General features: G+C 71.8%; 1 protein-coding gene across 1 annotated transcript in view; it reads left to right on the forward strand.

The window, feature by feature from the left end:
* Nucleotides 1–1,925: 1,925 nt before the first annotated feature.
* The window catches only part of LOC106492960 (latent-transforming growth factor beta-binding protein 3-like), a 33,263-nt gene continuing 15,792 nt past the window's right edge, over nt 1,926–19,396 (forward strand). The window contains 14 exon segments of the mRNA XM_067317145.1: nt 1,926–2,121; nt 4,113–4,469; nt 5,975–6,210; nt 7,298–7,403; nt 7,839–7,931; nt 8,473–8,595; nt 9,232–9,390; nt 11,807–11,992; nt 12,911–12,930; nt 13,445–13,526; nt 15,105–15,200; nt 16,214–16,339; nt 18,062–18,193; nt 18,854–18,982. Of these exon segments, the coding sequence (XP_067173246.1) occupies nt 2,058–2,121; nt 4,113–4,469; nt 5,975–6,210; nt 7,298–7,403; nt 7,839–7,931; nt 8,473–8,595; nt 9,232–9,390; nt 11,807–11,992; nt 12,911–12,930; nt 13,445–13,526; nt 15,105–15,200; nt 16,214–16,339; nt 18,062–18,193; nt 18,854–18,982 (1,909 nt within the window). The 5' untranslated portion in view covers nt 1,926–2,057.

The following is a 19,396-nucleotide window of genomic DNA, read 5'->3' on the forward strand; positions in this document are numbered from 1 at the left end:
CAGGGCGGTTTGGAGGCAGTTTGGGGCAGTTCAGGGTGGTTTGGGGGCAGTTTGGGCCATTCTGGACTGATCCCAGCTGGTTTGGGAGCAATTCGGGCCAGTTTGGGGCGTTGTGAGGCGGTTTGGGGGCAACTGGGGCCGTTCTGGGATGATTCCGGGGCAGTTTGGGGCGGTTCTGGGTTGTTCCGGGCTGTTTTGGGGGCAATTTGGGGCGGGGCGGGGCCGTCCCGGGGCGGTTCAGGCCGGTTTAGGCCGGTTCCGGGGCCGCCCCGGGCCGGCGCTGACGCCCCCGCGCAGGCGCGGCGCTGCCGTCGCCGCCGGCGCCGCGGCGCGGCCCCTCCAGCCCCGGCCCCGGCTCCAGCCCCGCGGCGCGGCCCCGGCGCGGCCCCGCGCGGCCCCGCATCGACCCCTGGAGCTTCGTCTCGGCGGGGCCGCGCCGCCCGCCCGCGCCCGCCGCCGCCGGCCCCGACCCCTTCGCCGAGCCCTGAGCGCGCGCCGGGCGTGACGCCGCGCCCGCCCGCCCGGAAGCTCCGCCCCCCGCCGCGAACGGACTTTGCCGGAAGTGCCGCCCCCCTCTCCGCGGGGACTGCCGGAAGGGCCGCCCCCCTTCTGCGCGGGAACACCGGAAGTGCCTCCCCCTCTCCGCGGGAACACCGGAAGTGCCGCCCCGCGGGGGCCCGGTCGCGGCGCCCCGAGCCCGCGCGCGCGCGGCCGTGAGAGAATAAACCTGCTGCCGCCAACGCCGCCTCCGCGGGACCCTGGCGTCCGGGGGGGGAGGAAACCCCAACACCCTCCCAACGGGGACCCCGGCGTCCGGGGGGACCCCGACACCCCCGGGGGGGCCCAGGTGTCTGGGGGTTCCGCACCCCCCCACAGCCCCCCCAAGGGGCCCAGGCGTCCAGGACCCTTCATCCTCCCAGACATCCTCCGAGGGGCCCAGGCGTCCAGGTGCTTTGCACCCCCCCACCCAGGGGGACCCCTTCCCTGTGGGGGCCCAGGCGTCCGGGCCCCCCCCATATACACCCCTCACCCCGGGGCTCTGCACCCCCCCCCACACCCCCTCCAGTGGGCCCAGGCGTCTGGACCCCCCTGGTCTCCCCAATTCCCCCACACACACCCCGAGGACCCAGGCGTCCGGGGAGCTCTATGCACCCCCATCTCCCCCCACACCCCCCTCCAGTGGGTCCAGGCGTCCGAGGCCCCCTGCTCCCCCGCTTCTCTGTCTTCCTGGTGCTGGAAGCGGACCCAGGCGTCCGGGCTCCTCCCCGCTCCCACCCACACTCCCCCTTCCCCCCCCCCAATTGCTGGAGTGGGCCCAGGCGTCCGGGCTCCCCCTGCTCCCGCCCCCCCCCCCCACGCTCCAGGCTGAGCCCGGGCATCCGCCCCCCCCCCCCCCGCCCCAGCGCCACCGTGGGCCCAGGCGTCCGGGCTCGGTGCTCCCCGGGGCACCGGGAACCCCCCCCACACACACACCCCATCCCACCCCGGTGCTGGAGGGAGCCCAGGCGTCCGGGTTCCCGCCCACCCTCCCGGTGCCAGAGCGAGCCCAGGCGTCCGGGCTCCCCGCCCACCTTCCCCGTTCCAGCGGGAACCCAGGCGTCCGGGCCCCCCCGCCCCATTCCAGAGAGAGCCCAGGCATCCGGGCGCCCGGTGCCGGAGGGAGCCCAGGCGTCCGGCTCCGGAGCAAGGGGGGAACCAGGAGTCCGGCTCCGGAGCAAGGGGGGGGGGACCCGGGTGTCCGGGCTCGGCCCTGCCGGGAGAAACCCGGCGCCGGGTCGGGGGGGGGGGGTGGAGGGGGCCCAGGCATCCGGGTGAAGCCAGGCGCCCGGGCTCGGCCCGTCGCGGGGCAGGGGGCCCCGGCGTCCGGGGCGGCGGCGGCTGCGGCCATGGCGCGGGCGGGCGCGGGCTGGGCCCTGGTGCTGCTGCTGGCGGCGCTGGGGGGCCCCGGGGGGGCGGCGGTGGCCCGCGAGCGCTTCAAGGTGGTCTTCGCCCCCCTCATCTGCCGCCGGACCTGCCTCAAGGGCCACTGCCGCGACACCTGCAAGCCCGGCACCAACATGACGCTCATCGGCGAGAACGGCCACGCCGCCGACACGCTCACCGGCTCCGGCTTCCGCGTGGGTGAGCCGCCGCCACCCGGCCCCGCCGTGGCCCCGCCGTGGCGCCCCAGGACGGGGATGCAACGGGCACGCGGCGGCTTGCAAGGGGCGCGCGGTCTCTGCACGCGACGGCGCCGGGACGGGCGCGCGGTGGCACCGTGCTGGGCGTGCGACGGGCGTGTGATGGCACCGCAATGGGCATGCAACAGGCACGCGGTGGCATGCAACGGGCATGCGGTCTGCATGCAACGGGCACGCGACGGCACGTGGTGGCACCACGATGGGCATGCAACGGGCATGGGACAGGGTGTCACTGGGGACGGGGCGCAGGACGGCTGCGGGACGGGCGCTGCAGGGGAGTGGCAACAGGGACACGATGGGCGCCGCGATGGGACGGGGACGGCGATGGGGACGGGGACAGGGGGGCACCGGGGACTGCGATGGGCAGGGAGCATCACTGGCGATGGAGATGGGGACCGGGACAGGCCACTGGGACAAGCACAGGGATGGAGCGTTAGTGGGGACAGGGATGGGGACAGGGCACCGGGCACCGACAGCCACCAGGGACAGGGGACCAGGATGGGGACAGGGGATGGGACACGGGGACGGGACACGGCGTGGGGACACCGGGACACCTGCACCGTGGTAAAGGACACAGGGACGAGGGACAGGGCACAAAACCATGCAGGGGCCAGGGTACGCGCCTTGCACGCCGCTTGCACGCATGTCTGCGTGGGCCATGCACACGCGTGCATGCTCGTGCGGGCGTTGCGTGCACACGTGCACACGCCTGCGCGGGGACCCCTGCGTGTCGGCACCAGTCCCGCGCAGGCGCCCGTGGGCGCCCACATGTGTCTGCGTGCACACGCGTGTGCATGCAAGCACGAGCACACGGGGCTCTTGCCCGCACCCCTGTCCGTGCACGCACACACGTGTACACGCGTGTGCGGTACGCATGCAGCCTTGTGCACACGTCTGCACGCAGCTCACGCGTGCGCCCCGTGCGCCCACCTGCCCATGCGCCCGCAGGTCGCTGCCCAGCGCAGGGGGATTTGGGGGCTCCGCGAGACCCAGGGTGGGTTTTGGGGTCCGTGCACGGTGCAGGGGGGGTTTGGGGGTGCAGGGAGGGTCTGGGGGTCCCATGCACAGTGCAGAGCAGTTTTGGGGGTGCAGCGGGATTTGGGGGATCTGTGCATGGTGCAGGGAGGGTCTGGGGGTCCATGCACAATGCAGAGCAGTTTTGGGGGTGCAGTGGGATTTGGGGGATCTGTGCATGGTGCAGGGGGGGGTTGGGGTCCATGAATGGTGCAGCTGGGTTTGGGGGGTCCACGCACAGTGCAGGGGGGGCGCAGGCAGTGCATGCACAGTGCAGGGGGTCTGGGGGTGCATGCACAGTGCAGGGGGGCGCAGGCAGCGCGTGCACAGCACAGGAGATCCATGCGCAGTGCAATGGGGTCACGTGGGTGCCTGCACGGTGCAGGGGGAGGTTTTGGGGGTGCAGTGGGGGTTCTTGGGAGGTGCATCCCCCCCCCCGATGCCCATCTGCCCGCAGTGGTGTGCCTGCTGCCCTGCATGAACGGGGGCCAGTGCACAGTGCAGGGGGGCTGCGGGGGGGTCCATGCACAGTGCAGGGATGCAGGCATGCTGCAGTGGGTCTGGGGGTGCATGCACGGTGCAGGGGGTGCAGGCAGTGCATGCACAGTGCAGGGGGTCTGGGGGTGCATGCGTGGTGCAGGGGGGCCATGCACGGTGCAGGGGGGTGCAGGCAGTGCATGCACGGTGCAGTGGGTCTGGGGGTGCATGCACGATGCAGGGCGGCCATGCACGGTGCAGGGGGGTGCAGGCAGTGCATGCACGGTGCAGTGGGTCTGGGGGTGCATGCACGATGCAGGGCGGCCATGCACGGTGCAGGGGGTCTGGGGGTGCATGCACGGTGCAGCGGGAGGTTTCGGGGTGCAGTGGGGTTTTGGAGGGGGGGGCAGCGCACCCCCCCTGACGCCGCTCTCCCCGCAGTGGTGTGCCCGCTGCCCTGCATGAACGGGGGCCAGTGCACGTCGCGCTCGCACTGCCTCTGCCCCCCCGAGTTCACGGGCCGCTTCTGCCAGGTGCCGGCGGCGGGGCGCCAGGGGGGGCCACCGCCGCCGCCCCCCCCGGCCGCTGCCGCCGCCGCCGCCGCTGCTGCCGCCCCAGGGCCCCCCGAGGCGCCGGGCCCCGAGGGGGCCAAGGTGGCCGTCTACGCCGTGCAGGTCATCGCCGACGGCCCCGGCGAGCCCCCGCCGGCCCCCGGCCACGGCGCCGGCGCCCACGGGGGCCACGTCAGCCACGCCACCTTCGTGGTGCCCCTGGGGCCCGGGCACCACTCGGCCGAGGGTACTGGGGGCTACGGGGGGCTGGGGGCTATGGGGAGCGCAATGGGGGGATGTGGGGGTCTGGAAGGCTATGGGGGGACGTGGGGGCTATGGGGGTTTGGGGGGCTATGGGGGAATGTGGGGTCTTGGGGGCTATGGGGAGCAATGGGGGGATGTGGGGTCTTGGGGGCTATGGGGGTCTGGAAGGCTATAGGGGGACGTGGGGGCTATGGGGGTATTGGGGGGATCTGGGGGGCTTTGGGGGTCCCAGGGGTCCCAGATCCTGGGGGTCGGGGCTCTGGGGGTGCCCACGTGGGGGGTGCATTGGGCATCCGAGGGTTGTAGGGTCCTGGGGGGCCCCTGCAGGAGGGTTGCAGGGTCCAAGGGGGTCCCGGGTCTGGGGGTGCCCATGCAGGGGGTGCACTGGGGGTCCCAGGTCCCGGGGTGCCCATGCAGGGGGTGCACTGGGGTTACAGGGGTTGCAGGGTCTGGGGGTGCCCATGCAGGAGGGTTGCAGGGTTTGGGGGGTCCCAGGTCCGGGGGTGCCCATGCAGGGGGTGCATTGGGGGTCTGGGGGTTGGGGGTCCCAGGATCCCCATGCAGGGGGTGCACTGGGGGGTCCCAGGTCCTGGGGTGCCCATGCAGGGGGTGCATTGGGGGCCCGGGGGTTGGGGGTCCTGGGGGGGGCCCTGCAGGGGGTTGCAGGGTCCGGGGGGGGGTCCCAGGTCCCGGGGTGCCCATGCAGGGGGTGCATTGGGGGCCCGGGGGTTGTAGGGTCCTGGGGGACCCATGCAGAGGGGTCACGTGGTCCAGGGGGTCCCAGGTCTGGGGGTGCCCATGCAGGGGGTGCACTGGGGGTCCCAGGTCCCGGGGTGCCCATGCAGGGGGTGCACTGGGGATCTGGGGGTTGGGGGTCCCAGGGTGCCCGTGCAGGGGGGTCACGGGGTCCAGGGGGGGTCCCAGGTCCCGGGGTGCCCATGCAGGGGGTGCACTGGGGGTCCAGGGGGGGTCCCAGGTCCCGGGGTGCCCATGCAGGGGGTGCACTGGGGATCTGGGGGTTGGGGGTCCCAGGGTGCCCGTGCAGGGGGGTCACGGGGTCCGGGGGGGGGTCCCAGGTCCTGGGGTGCCCATGCAGGGGGTGCATTGGGGATCTGGGGGCTGGGGGTCCCAGGGTGCCCGTGCAGGGGGGTCACGGGGTCCGGGGGGGGTCCCAGGTCTGGGGGTGCCCATGCAGGGGGTGCACTGGGGGTCCCAGGTCCCGGGGTGCCCATGCAGGGGGTGCATTGGGGATCTGGGGGCTGGGGGTCCCAGGGTGCCTGTGCAGGGGGGTCACGGGGTCCGGGGGGGGTCCCAGGTCTGGGGGTGCCCATGCAGGGGGTGCACTGGGGGTCCCAGGTCCCGGGGTGCCCATGCAGGGGGTGCATTGGGGATCTGGGGGCGGGGGTCCCAGGGTGCCCGTGCAGGGGGGTCACGGGGTCCGGGGGGGGGTCGCGGCGCCGGGGGTGCGAGGTGCCGGTGCCGCCGCAGTGCAGGTGCCGCCGCCGCTGGTGAACGTGCGCGTGCACCACCCGCCCGAGGCCTCCGTGCAGGTGCATCGCATCGAGGCGCTGGCGCCCGAGGGGGCCGCGCCCCGCGCCCCGGGGCTGCTGCTCGCCCACCCGGCGCAGCCGCCCGCCGGCCTCAAGCCGCCCGCGCCCCACGGCCGCCCCCACACCCACAAGCCCCTCGGCCGCTGCTTCCAGGAGACCCTGCCCAAGCAGTCGGTGAGGGCGCGCGCGGGGGGGCAGGGGGCTTGCGGGGGGGGGGGCACTCACCTTGCACGGGGGGCAGGGGGTGCACGAGGGGCAGGGGGGCCACAGGAGGGTGCACGTTGCACGGGGGGGTGCGCAGGAGGTGCGGGGAGCACACGCGGTGCACGGGGGGGTGCATTGGGGGGTGCAGAGGGTGCAGGGAGCACGTGCATTACGTGAGGGGCTCAGGGGGTGCACAGGGGGGTGCACGGGGGGCACATGCATTGCACGGGGGGTGCATGGGGTGCACGGGGGGTGCAGGGAGCACATGCATTACATGAGGGGTGCAGGGGGTGCACAGGGGTGTACATGGAGCACACGTGTTGCATGGGGGGCGCAGGGGGTGCCTGGGGGGCAAAGGGAGCACGTGCATTACATGAGGGATGCAGGGGGTGCACAGGGGGCGCAGGGAGCACATGCATTGCACGGGGGGTGCAGGGGGTGCCTGGGGGGTGCAGGGAGCACATGCATTGCACGGGGGGTGCAGGGGGTGCTCGGGGGGCGCAGGGAGCACATGCATTGCACGAGGGGTGCAGGGGGTGCACAGGGGTGTACATGGAGCACACGTGTTGCATGGGGGGCGCAGGGAGTGCACAGGGGGTGCAGGGAGCACATGCATTGCACGGTGGGTGCAGGGGGTGCACGGGGGTGTGCCTGGAGCGCACGTGTTGCACAGGGGGTGCAGGGGGTGCCTGGGGGGTGCAGGGAGCACATGCATTGCATGAGGGGTGCATGGGGGGCGCAGGGGGTGCACTGGGGGGCACAGGGAGCACATGCATTGCACAGGGGGTGCAGGGGGTGCACGGGGGTGTGCATGGAGCACACGTGTTGCATGGGGGGTGCAGGGGGTGCAGGAAGCACATGCATTGCATGGGGGGTGCAGGGGGTGCCCGGGGAGCGCAGGGGGTGCCTGGGGGGTGCAGGGAGCACATGCATTACATGAGGGGTGCATGGGGGGTGCAGGGGGCGCCCGGGGGGTGCCGTGCGGCCGTGGGCCGTGCCGTGCCGTGGCGGTGCCGTGGCGGTGCCGGACCCCCGCGAGTGTCGCCGCGTCCCGCAGTGCGGCAGCAACCCGCTGCCGGGCCTCACCAAGCAGGAGGACTGTTGCGGCAGCATCGGCACCGCCTGGGGCCAGAGCAAGTGCCACAAGTGCCCCCAGCTGCAGTGTGAGTGCGGACCCCCCCGCCCCCCCCCGGGGACCCAGGCGTCCGGGACCCCCCCCCTCCTTCCCGGGGACCCAGGCGTCCGGGACCCCCCCCGCTCCCCCCTGGGGACCCTGGTTTCTGGGACACCCCCCGCCCCCCCCCAGGGATCCCAGCATCCTGGCACCCCCCCCAGCCCCTCACTGGGGACCCAGGTGTCTGGGCACCCCGACTCACCCCCCCCCCCCCGGGGGCCCAGGCGTCCGGGCCCAGCTGGGCCCCATCTCGGGGTAATGGGGGGCTCGTTAGCAGCCGCTCCGCTAACGAGGCTCCTGCCCAGCCCCTCAGTGCCCTCACCTGGGGCCCGGACGCCTGGGCCCTCGGCTGGGTTCCCCCCCACCCCGCTTCCCCCCCCCAGGGGGCCCAGGCGTCCGGGCGAGCACGCGTGCTCCTTCGCAGACACGGGGGTGCAGAAGACGGGCCCGATCCGGGGGGAGCTCGGCGGCGACTGTCCCCAGGGCTACAAGCGCCTCAACAGCAGCCACTGCCAGGGTAGGGCGCGAGGGCCCTGCTGCAGGCGTGCGCGCGGTGCATGCGTGTGCGTGTGCGTGTGCGTGCGTGTGCACGCGTGTCAGGCGCGTTGTGCCTGCAGACACCGACGAGCGCGCCGTGCAGGGCATGTGCATGCACCGCGGGATGCATGCAGTGCGTGTGTGCATGCGTGGTGCGTGCATGTGCCTGGTGCACGTGTGTGTGTGCATCTGCGTGCATCTGCATGTGTCAGGAGTGTTGTGCCCGCAGACATCAACGAGCGCGCCGTGCAGGGCATGTGCATGCACCGCAGGGCATGTGCAGCATGTGTATGTGTGCATGGTGCATGCATGTGCCTGGTGCATGTGTGTGTGCATGTGCACACACGTGTGCATGTGTGTCAGGCGTGTTCTCCCTGCAGACATCAACAAGTACGCCGTGCAGGGCACGTGCATGCACCACGGGACGCATGCAGTGCGGACGTGTGTATGGTGCATGCATGTGCGTGACGCATGCATGTGCACACGCGTGTGCACGTGTGTCAGGCGTGTCCCCCCCGCAGACATCAACGAGTGCGCCATGCAGGGCGTGTGCCAGAACGGCGAGTGCCTCAACACCCAGGGCAGCTTCCGCTGCGCCTGCAAACCCGGCCACGCGCTGGGGCCCTCCCGCAGCCAGTGCCTCCGTAAGGGGGGGCGTCCCTGGGGGGGGGTCCCTGGGTCCTGGGCAGGGGTCTTGGGGGGGTCCTGGGGGTCCTGGGGGCGTCCAGGGGGTCCCAGGGGGTGTGGGGGGGTCCCAGGTGTTCATGGGGGTCAACAGGTGTCCAAGGGGGGGGGTCCTGCAGGGGTCTATGGGGGTCTTCGGGGGGGGTCCTTGGTGGTCTGGGGGGTCCTGGGGGTCCCAGGAGATGTGGGGGGGTCCCAGGTGTTCATGGGGGTCAACAGGTGTCCAAGGGGGGGGTCTATGGGGGTCCTGGGAGGTTTGGGGGGGGTCCCAGGGGGGTCTTGGAAGCCCCAGGGGGCTCTGGGGGTCCCAGGAGGGTCCTGGGGGGTCCTGGAGGGATCTTGGGGGGGATCCTGGGGGGGGTCTCAGAGGGGTCCTGGGGGGCTCAGGGTGTCCTGTGGGGGTATGTGGGGGTCCTGGGGGTCCTGGGGGGGGTCCATGGGGGGTCTGAATGGTCTTGGGGGGGGTCCTGAGGGGCTCTGGGGGTCTGGGGGAGGTTTGGGGGGCTGTGGGGGGCTGTGGGGGGCGCAGGGAGGTCCCGGAGGTCCGGGGGGGGCCGGGGGGGGGCCGGGCGGTTGCGTGACCCCGGTGCCCGCAGCGGAGAAGGCCGAGGAGAAGAGTCTCTGCTTCCGGCTGGTGTCGGGGCCGCAGCAGTGCCAGCACCCGCTGCCCACCCGCCTCTCGCGCCAGACCTGCTGCTGCAGCGTGGGCAAGGCCTGGGGGGGCCGCTGCGAGCGCTGCCCCGCCGACGGCACCGGTAGGGGCGCCCCGCGCCGGGGGGGGGGGGGGGAGGGGGCGCCCGCCCGTTTGGGGGCGACCGGATAGCGTTGCACGCTGCTTTGGGGCGCTCTGGTGCTGTTGCATGCTGCTTTGGGGTGACCCGGAGCTATTGCACGACGTTTTGGGGCGATCCTGCAGCACTGTGTGTGTTGCACACCCTTCTGGGGTGCTCGGGTGCCATTGCATGCGTTGCACGCTGCTTTGGGGCGCTTGGGCGGCATTGCATGCATTGCACCACATTTTGGGGCACCCGGGCAGCGTTGCACCCTGTTTGGGGGCATCTGGATGGCGTTGCATGCATTGCACCCCATTTTGGGGAGCTCAGGCAGCGTTGCACCCTGTTTGGGGGCATCTGGATAGCGTTGCACACCGTTTGGGGGCACCTGGGCAGCACTGCATGCATTGCACCCCATTTTGGGGAGCTCAGGCAGTGTTGCATGCATTGCACCCTGTTGCGGGGCACCCGGGTGCCTATTTCGAGGTGCCTGGGCAGTGTTGCACCCCGTTTTGAGGTGCCTGGGCAGCGTTGCACCCCGTTTGGGGCACCCAGGCAGCATTGCGCCTGTTTGGGGCGCCCGGGTGGCATTGCATGCATTGCATGGTGTTTGGGGGCACCCGGGTGGCGCAGCACCCCGTTTCGGGGAGCCTGGGTGGCGTTGCACCCCATTTGGGGGCACCCAGGTGGCGTTGCATGCATTGCACCGCATTTCAGGGAGCCCAGGCGGCGTTGCATGCATTGCACCCCGTTTGTGGGCACCTGGATGGCGTTGCACCCCATTTTGGGGCGCCCGGATGGCGTTGCATGCGTTGCATGGTGTTTGGGGGTGCCCGGGTGGTGCAGCACCCCGTTTCGGGGCGCTCAGGCGGTGTTGCACGTGTTGCATGGTGTTTGGGGGCGCCCAGGCAGCATAGCACCCCGTTTGGGGGTGCCCAGGTGGTGTTGCACACATTGCACCCCGTTTTGGGGCGCTTGGGTGGTTTTGCACGCGTTGCATGGTGTTTGGGGGTGTCCGGGCGGCGCAGCACCCCGTTTCGGGGCACCCAGGTGGCGTTGCACGTGTTGCACCCCGTTTTGGGGTGCCCGGGTGGCGTTGCACGCGTTGCATGGTGTTTGGGGGCACCCAGGCGGTGTTGCGTGCGTTGCACCCCGTTTCGAGGTGCCCGGGCGGCGCAGCCCCCTGTTTCGAGGCGCCCAGGTGGCATTGCATGCATTGCACCCCGTTTCGGGGCGCCCAGGTGGTGTTGCACACGTTGCACCCCGTTTCAGGGCACTCGGGTGGCGTTGCACGCGTTGCATGGTGTTTGGGGGTGCCCGGGCGGCGTTGCACGCGTTGCATGGTGTTTGGGGGTGCCCGGGCGGTGTTGCATGCATTGCACCCCGTTTCGGGGCGCCCGGGCAGCGCAGCCCCCCATTTTGAGGTGCCCGGGCGGCGTTGCACGCGTTGCATGGTGTTTGGGGGCACCCAGGCGGCGTTGCACGCGTTGCACCCCATTTCGGGGCCCTCGGGTGGCATTGCACGCGTTGCACCCCGTTTGGGGGCACCCGGGCGGCGCAGCCCCCCGTTTCGGGGCACCCAGGTGGTGTTGCACACGTTGCACCCCGTTTCAGGGCGCTCGGGTGGCGTTGCACGCTTTGCATGGTGTTTGGGGGCACCCAGGCGGCGTTGCACGTGTTGCACCCCGTTTGGGGGCACCCGGGCGGCGCAGCACCCCGTTTGGGGGCACCCGGGCGGCGTTGCACGCGTTGCACCCCGTTTCAGGGCGCTCGGGTGGCGTTGCACGCATTGCATGGTGTTTGGGGGCACCCGGGCGGCGTTGCACGCGTTGCACCCCGTTTGGGGGCACCTGGGCGGCGTTGCACGCGTTGCACCCCGTTTCAGGGCGCTCGGGTGGCGTTGCACGCATTGCATGGTGTTTGGGGGCACCCGGGCGGCGTTGCACGCGTTGCATGGTGTTTGGGGGCACCCAGGCGGCGTTGCACGCGTTGCACCCCGTTTGGGGGCACCCAGGTGGCGTTGCACGCGTTGCATGGTGTTTGGGGGCACCCAGGCGGCGTTGCACGCATTGCACCCCGTTTGGGGGCACCCGGGCGGCGTTGCACGCGTTGCACCCCATTTCGGGGCACCCGGGCGGCGTTGCACGCGTTGCACCCCGTTTGGGGGCCCTCGGGCGGCGTTGCACGCGTCGCACCCCATTTCGGGGCCCTCGGGTGGCATTGCATGTGTTGCACCCCGTTTGGGGGCACCCGGGCGGCGTTGCACGCGTTGCACCCCGTTTGGGGGCACCCGGGCGGCGTTGCACGCGTCGCACCCCGTTTGGGGGCGCCCGGGCGGCGCAGCCCCCCGTTCGGGCCCCCCCCCCGGCGGGCGGCGCGGCGCTGACGCCCCCCGCAGCGGCCTTCAAGGCCATCTGCCCGGCGGGGAAGGGCTACCACATCCTGACGTCCCACCAGACCTTGACCATCCAGGGCGAGAGCGACTTCACCCTGCACATCCACCCCGACGGGGCGCCCGAGCGGCCCCCCCGGCCCCCCCCGCCCGCCCCCAGCCCCGCCCCCCCGGGCGGGGCCCCGCCCCCAGGTCGGTCCCCCCGCCACCCCCCCCCGCGACCCCCCCACCCCCAGGTCAGTCCCCTCCCCAACCTCCATGACCCCCTGTGACCCCCACGACCCCTGTGACCCCCCCACCCCCAGGTCAGTCCCCCCCAACCTCCATGAACCCTGTGACCCCCACGACCCCTGTGACCCCCCAGGTCGGTCCCCCCCACCCCTGTGACCTCTGTGACCCCTGTGACCCCCTGTGACCCCCACGACCCCTGTGACCCCCCAGGTTGGTCCCCCCCCACCCCTGTGACCTCCATGACCCCCTGTGACCCCCCCCTGCCCCCAGGTCAGTCCCCCCGCCACCCCCCCCAGGACCCCCTGTGACCCCCCCACCCCCAGGTCAGTCCCCTCCCCAACCTCCATGACCCCCTGTGACCCCCTGTGACCCCCACGACCCCTGTGACCCCCCAGGTCGGTCCCCCCCACCCCTGTGACCTCTGTGACCCCTGTGACCCCCTGTGACCCCCATGACCCCTGTGACCCCCCAGGTTGGTCCCCCCCCACCCCTCTGACCTCCATGACCCCCTGTGACCCCCCCCAGGACCCCCTGTCCCCCCATGACCTCATGTCCCCCCCCCCATGTCCCCATGTCTGTCTCCCCCCCCAAAGGTCCCCCAGGGTCCCTGTGCCCCCCTCCAAGGTCCCTTGTCCCCCCCCCCATGACCCCGTGTCTCCCCCCTGTCCCCGCTGTGTCCCCCCAAGGTCCCCCGTGACCCCCCACGACCCCACGTCCCCACGCAACCCTGCGTCCCCCCCCCCACTCCCCTGCCCCCCCCAATGTCCCCCCAGGGTCCCTGGGTCCCCCCCCCGCGTCCTTGTCCCCCCCCCGGGTCCCCAGGTCCCCCCCGCGGGGCCGGGACCCCCATCGGGTCTCACTGTCCCCCTCCCCTTGCAGCCGTGACGCCCCTGGCCATGGTGAGTGGGGACACGGGGGGACACGGGGGGAACGAGGGAGGACGAGGGGACGTGGGGGACGTGGGGACATGGGGAGGACGAGGAGGGATGAGGGGACATGGGGACATGGGGGGACATGAGGGGACGAGGGGATGGGAGGACATGGGAGGACACAGGGGGATAAAGGGACATGGGGGACATGGGGACATGGGGAGGACGAGGGGGGATGAGGGGACACGGGGACACGGGGGGACACGGGGGGATGAGGGGACATGGGGGGACGAGGGGACAATGGAAAATGTGGGGAGGGACACAGGGGACATGGGACGAGGGGGGATGAGGTGGCCTGGGGGGACATGAGGCACCCTGGGGGGACCTGGGGGGAGGTGGCAGGTGACGAAGGGACCTGAGGGGACCCCGGGGGGTCCCGGGGGGGCAGAGGGTGACGAGGGGACCCAGGGGACCCCGGGGGGGGCGGAGGGTGACGAGGGGACCCGAGGGGACCCGCGGGCACCGGCGGGTGACGCTCCCGCAGCTCCCGGCTTTCGGGACCAACTCGGAGGAGCAGGCGGTCGAGCAGCTCGACGGGGGCACGACGCCGGGGGGACGCTACCCCGGTGAGACCCCGGGGACGGGGACGGGATGGGGACGGGATTGGGGATGGAGATGGGAATGGGGATGGAGATGGGAATGGGGGGCGCTACCCCGGTGAGACCCCAGGGACGGGGACGGGATGGGGACGGGATTGGGGATGGAGATGGGAATGGGGGACGCTACCCCGGTGAGACCCCGGGGACGGGGACGGGATGGGGACGGGATTGGGGATGGAGATGGGAATGGGGATGGAGATGGGAATGGGGGGCGCTACCCCGGTGAGACCCCAGGGACGGGGACGGGATGGGGACGGGATTGGGGATGGAGATGGGAATGGGGGACGCTACCCCAGTGAGACCCCGGGGACGGGGACGGGATGGGGACGGGATTGGGGATGGGGGCAGGAATGGGGGACGCTACCCCGGTGAGACCCCGGGGACGGGGACGGGATGGGGACGGGATTGGGGATGGAGATGGGAATGGGGGACGCTACCCCGGTGAGACCCCGGGGACGGGGACGGGATGGGGACGGGATTGGGGATGGAGATGGGAATGGGGGACACTACCCCGGTGAGACCCCGGGGACGGGATGGGGACGGGATTGGGGATGGAGATGGGAATGGGGGACGCTACCCCGGTGAGACCCTGGGGACGGGGACGGGATGGGGACGGGATTGGGGATGGGGACAGGAATGGGGGACACTACCCCGGTGAGATCCCGGGGACGGGGACGGGATTGGGGACGGGAATGGGGACGGGGACAGGAATGGGGATGGGACTGGGGGACGCTACCCCGGCGAGACCCCTGGGGATGGGGTTGGGGATGGGGACGGGGACGGGAATGGGGATGCGGGCGGCATGGGGATGGGAGGGGCGCCACCCCAGTGAGACCCCCATGGATGGGGACGGGGACGGGGACGGGGGGCTCTACTGCGGTGAGACCCCCGGGCTTGGGGATGGGGATGGGGACAGGACGGCAGTCAAGACGTGCATGGGGACACGGATGGGAACTGGGGTGGGGACACGGATGGGGACACAGCGGGGACGGGGACACGGCGGGTGACGTGCCGGTCGCAGAGGTGGTGGCGCGTCCCACCACGGCGGTGGTCTGGGGACGGGGACACGGCGGGGACGGGGACACGGCGGGGACAGGGATGGGGACACGGTGGGGACGGGGACACGGCGGGGACAGGGATGGGGACACGGCGGGGACGGGGACAGGGCGGGTGACGTGCCGGTCGCAGAGGTGGTGGCGCGTCCCACCACGGCGGTGGTCTGGGGACGGGGACACGGCGGGGACGGGGACACGGCGGGGACAGGGATGGGGACACGGTGGGGACGGGGACACGGCGGGGACAGGGATGGGGACACGGTGGGGACGGGGACACGGTGGGGACGGGGACACGGCGGGGACAGGGACGGGGACACGGCGGGGACAGGGATGGGGACACGGCGGGGACGGGGACAGGGCGGGTGACGTGCCGGTCACAGAGGTGGTGGCACGTCCCACCACGGCGGTGGTCTGGGGACGGGGACACGGCGGGGACAGGGATGGGGACACGGCGGGGACGGGGACACGGCGGGTGACGTGCCGGTCGCAGAGGTGGTGGCGCGTCCCACCACGGCCGTGGTCTGGCGCGTGGTGGCGGAGCAGCACACCCGCAGTGCCGCCGAGATCGCCCCCACCCAGGTCACTGGTGAGACCCCCCCCCCCCGGGACCCCCCGGGACCCCCCGAGCCTCATGGGACCCCCCGACCTCCCCAAGACCCCCCAGAGCCCCCTGGGACCACCCGGGACCCCCCAAAGTCCTCTGGGACCCCCCTGACCTCCCTGGGACCCCTGGGACCCCCCTGAGCCCTCCGGGACCCCCCGATCCCCCTGACCTCCCCAAGACCCCCCAGAGACCCCTGGGACCCCCTGGGACCCCCCCCCCGAGCCCTCCAGGACCCCCCGACCTCCCTGGGACCCCCAGGACCCCCCCAACCTTCCCCAGGCCCCCAATAGCCCCTGGGACCCCCCAGACCCACGGGAGCCCCCAGACCTTCCTGGGACCCTCTGGCTCTCCCTGAGCTCCCCATGGCCCCCTGGGGCCCCCCAAACCTCCCCGGGACCCCCGGTATCCCCCCGGGAACCCCCAGACCCTTCTAGGACCCCTGGATCCACCTCCCCTTCCCAGGACACCCAGATCCTCCTGGGAGCCCCCAGACCCTGCTGGGACCCCCAATGGCCCACTGGGACCCCCAGACCCCCCCAGGACCCCCTAAACCCCCCCGGGACCCCCCAGGACCCCCCAAACTTCCCTGGGAGCCCCCAGAGCCCACTGGGACCCCCAGATCCATGGCACCACTCAGACCCTCCCAGGACCCCCTAAACCCCTCTGGGACCCCCCAGGACCCCCCAAACCTCCCTGGGAGCCCCCAGAGCCCCCAGGACCCCCAATGGCCCACTGGGACCCCCAGACCCATGGCACCACCCAGACCCTCCCAGGACCCCTGTAGCCCCCTGGGACCCCCCAGGACCCCCCAAACCTCCCTGGGAGCCCCCAGACCCTCCTGGGACCCCCAGATCCTCCTGGGACCCCCCAATGGCCCACTGGGACCCCCAGACCCGTGGCACCACCCAGACCCCCCCAGGACCCCCATAGCCTCCCGGGACCCCCCAGGACCCCCCCAACCCCCTCCCCCCGGTGCCGATCCGCGTGTGCCGCAGAGACGGACGAGTGCAAGCTGAACCGCAACATCTGCGGGCACGGAGAGTGCGTGATGGGGCTGAGCGGGTACAGCTGCCTCTGCTACCCCGGGTACCGCTGGCACCCGCAGCGCCGCTACTGCACGGGTGGGCACACGCGTGTGCGTGCATGGGGAGCGCGTGTGCATGGGGAGCACGTGTGCACGGGGAGTGTGCATGCATGGGGTGTGTGTGCGTGGGGAGCGTGTGTGCACAGGGAGAGCGTGATGGGGCTGAGCGGGTGCAGCTGCCTCTGCTGCCCCGGGTACCGCTGGCACCCACAGCACCGCTACTGCACGGGTGGGCACACGCGTGTGTGTGCATGGGGAGTGTGTGTGCATGGGGAGCGCGTGTGCACGGCGAGCGCGTGTGCACAGGGAGCGCGTGATGGGGCTGAGCGGGTGCAGCTGCCTCTGCTACCCCGGGTACCGCTGGCACCCGCAGCGCTGCTACTGCACGGGTGGGCACACGTGTGTGCATGCACGGGGGGTGTGCATGCACGGGGAGCGCGTGTGCACGGGGAGTGTGCATGCATGGGGTGTGTGTGCACGTGCACGGGGAGCACGTGTGCACAGGGAGCGCATGATGGGGCTGAGCGGGTGCAGCTGCCTCTGCTGCCCTGGGTGCTGCTGGCCCCTGCAGCGCTGCTGCTGCACAGGCGGGCACACGCGTGTGCATGCACGGGGAGCACACGTGCATGGGGTGCGTGTGCACGTGCACGGGATGCATGTGCACGGGGAGCGCGTGATGGGGCTGAGCGGGTACAGCTGCCTCTGCTACCCCGGGTACCGCTGGCACCCGCAGCGCCGCTACTGCACGGGTGGGCACACGCGTGTGCGTGCACGGGGAGCGCGTGTGCATGGGGAGCGCGTGTGCATGGGGAGCGCGTGTGCACAGGGAGCGCATGATGGGGCTGAGCGGGTGCAGCTGCCTCTGCTGCCCTGGGTGCTGCTGGCCCCTGCAGCGCTGCTGCTGCACAGGCGGGCACACGCGTGTGCATGCACGGGGAGCACACGTGCATGGGGTGCGTGTGCACGTGCACGGGATGCGTGTGCACGGAGAGTGCGTGATGGGGCTGAGCGGGTACAGCTGCCTCTGCTACCCCGGGTACCGCTGGCACCCGCAGCGCCGCTACTGCACGGGTGGGCACACGTGTGTGCGTGCATGGGGAGTGTGTGTGCATGGGGAGCGCATGTGCACGGCGAGCACGTGTGCACGGGGAACGCGTGATGGGGCTGAGCGGGTGCAGCTGCCTCTGCTACCCCGGGTACCGCTGGCACCCGCAGCGCCGCTACTGCACGGGTGGGCACACGCGTGTGCGTGCACAGGGAGCGCGTGTGCATGGGGAGCGCGTGTGTACAGGGAGCGCATGATGGGGCTGAGCGGGTGCAGCTGCCTCTGCTGCCCTGGGTACCGCTGGCACCCGCAGCGCTGCTACTGCACGGGTGGGCACACGTGTGTGCGTGCATGGGGAGCGCGTGTGCATGGGGAGCGCGTGTGCACAGGGAGCGCGTGATGGGGCTGAGCGGGTGCAGCTGCCTCTGCTACCCCGGGTACCGCTGGCACCCGCAGCGCCGCTACTGCACGGGTGGGCACACGCGTGTGCGTGCACGGGGAGCGCGTGTGCATGGGGAGCGCGTGTGCACGTGCACGGGGAGTGCGTGTGCACGGGGAACGCGTGATGGGGCTGAGCGGGTGCAGCTGCCTCTGCTGCCCCGGGTACCGCTGGCACCTGCAGCGCTGCTGCCGCACGGGCGGGCACAGGCGCATGTGTGCACGGGGGGCTCCCTGCACACGCGTGTGCCCCGCGTGACGCCCGTGCGTGCGCAGACGTGAACGAGTGCGAGGCGGAGCCGTGCGGCCCCGGCCGCGGCGTGTGCATGAACACGGGCGGCTCCTACAACTGCCACTGCCACCGCGGCTACCAGCTCAAGGTGCACAAGGGCGTGCGCTCCTGCGTCGGTGAGTGCCCCCGGCGGGACGCGGGGACACGGGGATGGAAACAGGGACACCGGGATGGAGACGGGGATGGGGACACATGGACACAGGGATGAAGACATGGGGATGAGCATGGGGATGTGGGGATGGGGACATGGAGTTGGGGACACGGGGACATTAGCGATGGGGATGGGGACAGGGATGGGGACACGGGACGTGGGGATGAGGATGGGGATATAGGGATGGAGACATGGGGATGGAGACTCAGGAATGGGGACATGGGGATGGGGATGGGGATGTGGGGATGGGGGCATTGAGTTGGGGACATGGGGACATAGCGATGGGGATGGGGACAGGGATGGGGACACAGGGACATGGGGATGAGGATGGAGATATGGGGATGGGGACTCAGGAATGGGGACATGGGGATGGGAGCAGGGACGCGGATGGGGATGGGGACAGGGATGGGGACATGGGGATGGGGAGAAGGACATGGGGACACAGGGACAGGGTTGGGGACAGGGACACAGGGAGATGGGGCTGGGAATAGCCACAGGGATGGGGACAGGGACATGGGGACGGGATTGGTATGGGGATGGGGACGTGGGCTGGGGTCTGGGGACATGGGGACGAGGCAGGGGACATGGGCCGGGGTCCGGCGGCGGCGCTGAGCCCTGCGCGCAGACGTGGACGAGTGCGCCAAGGCGGACATCTGCGGGGACGGTGGCACCTGCGTCAACCTGCCCGGCCACTACAAGTGCGAGTGTCACGCGGGCTATCGGCGCAAGAGCGCCCGGCAGCCCCTCTGCGAAGGTGGGGACGCGGGGACGTGCCATGGGGATGGGTGCACGGGGACATGCACGTGGACACAGGGACGTGCATGTGCCATGGGGATAGATGCACGGGGATGGGCATGGGGACATGGGGACAGGCACGGGGACATGGGGACGGACATGGGGACATGGGTACGGGCATGGCATGGGGACACGGGGACATGAGGACAGGGCATGGGGAGGGGTGCACGGGGATGGGAGCATGTGGATATGGGGACATGCACGTGGACACAGGGACATGCATGTTGCATGGGGATGGGTGCACGGGGACGGGCACGGGGACATGGGAACAGGCACGGGAACATGGGGACGGGCATGGGGACATGGGGACATGAGGACAGGGCATGGGGAGGGGTGCACAGGAGCACGTGGACACAGGGACATGCATGTGGCA

This window comes from Apteryx mantelli, unplaced genomic scaffold (genome assembly GCF_036417845.1).
Source record: "Apteryx mantelli isolate bAptMan1 unplaced genomic scaffold, bAptMan1.hap1 HAP1_SCAFFOLD_247, whole genome shotgun sequence".
NCBI classification, from domain to species: domain Eukaryota; kingdom Metazoa; phylum Chordata; class Aves; order Apterygiformes; family Apterygidae; genus Apteryx; species Apteryx mantelli.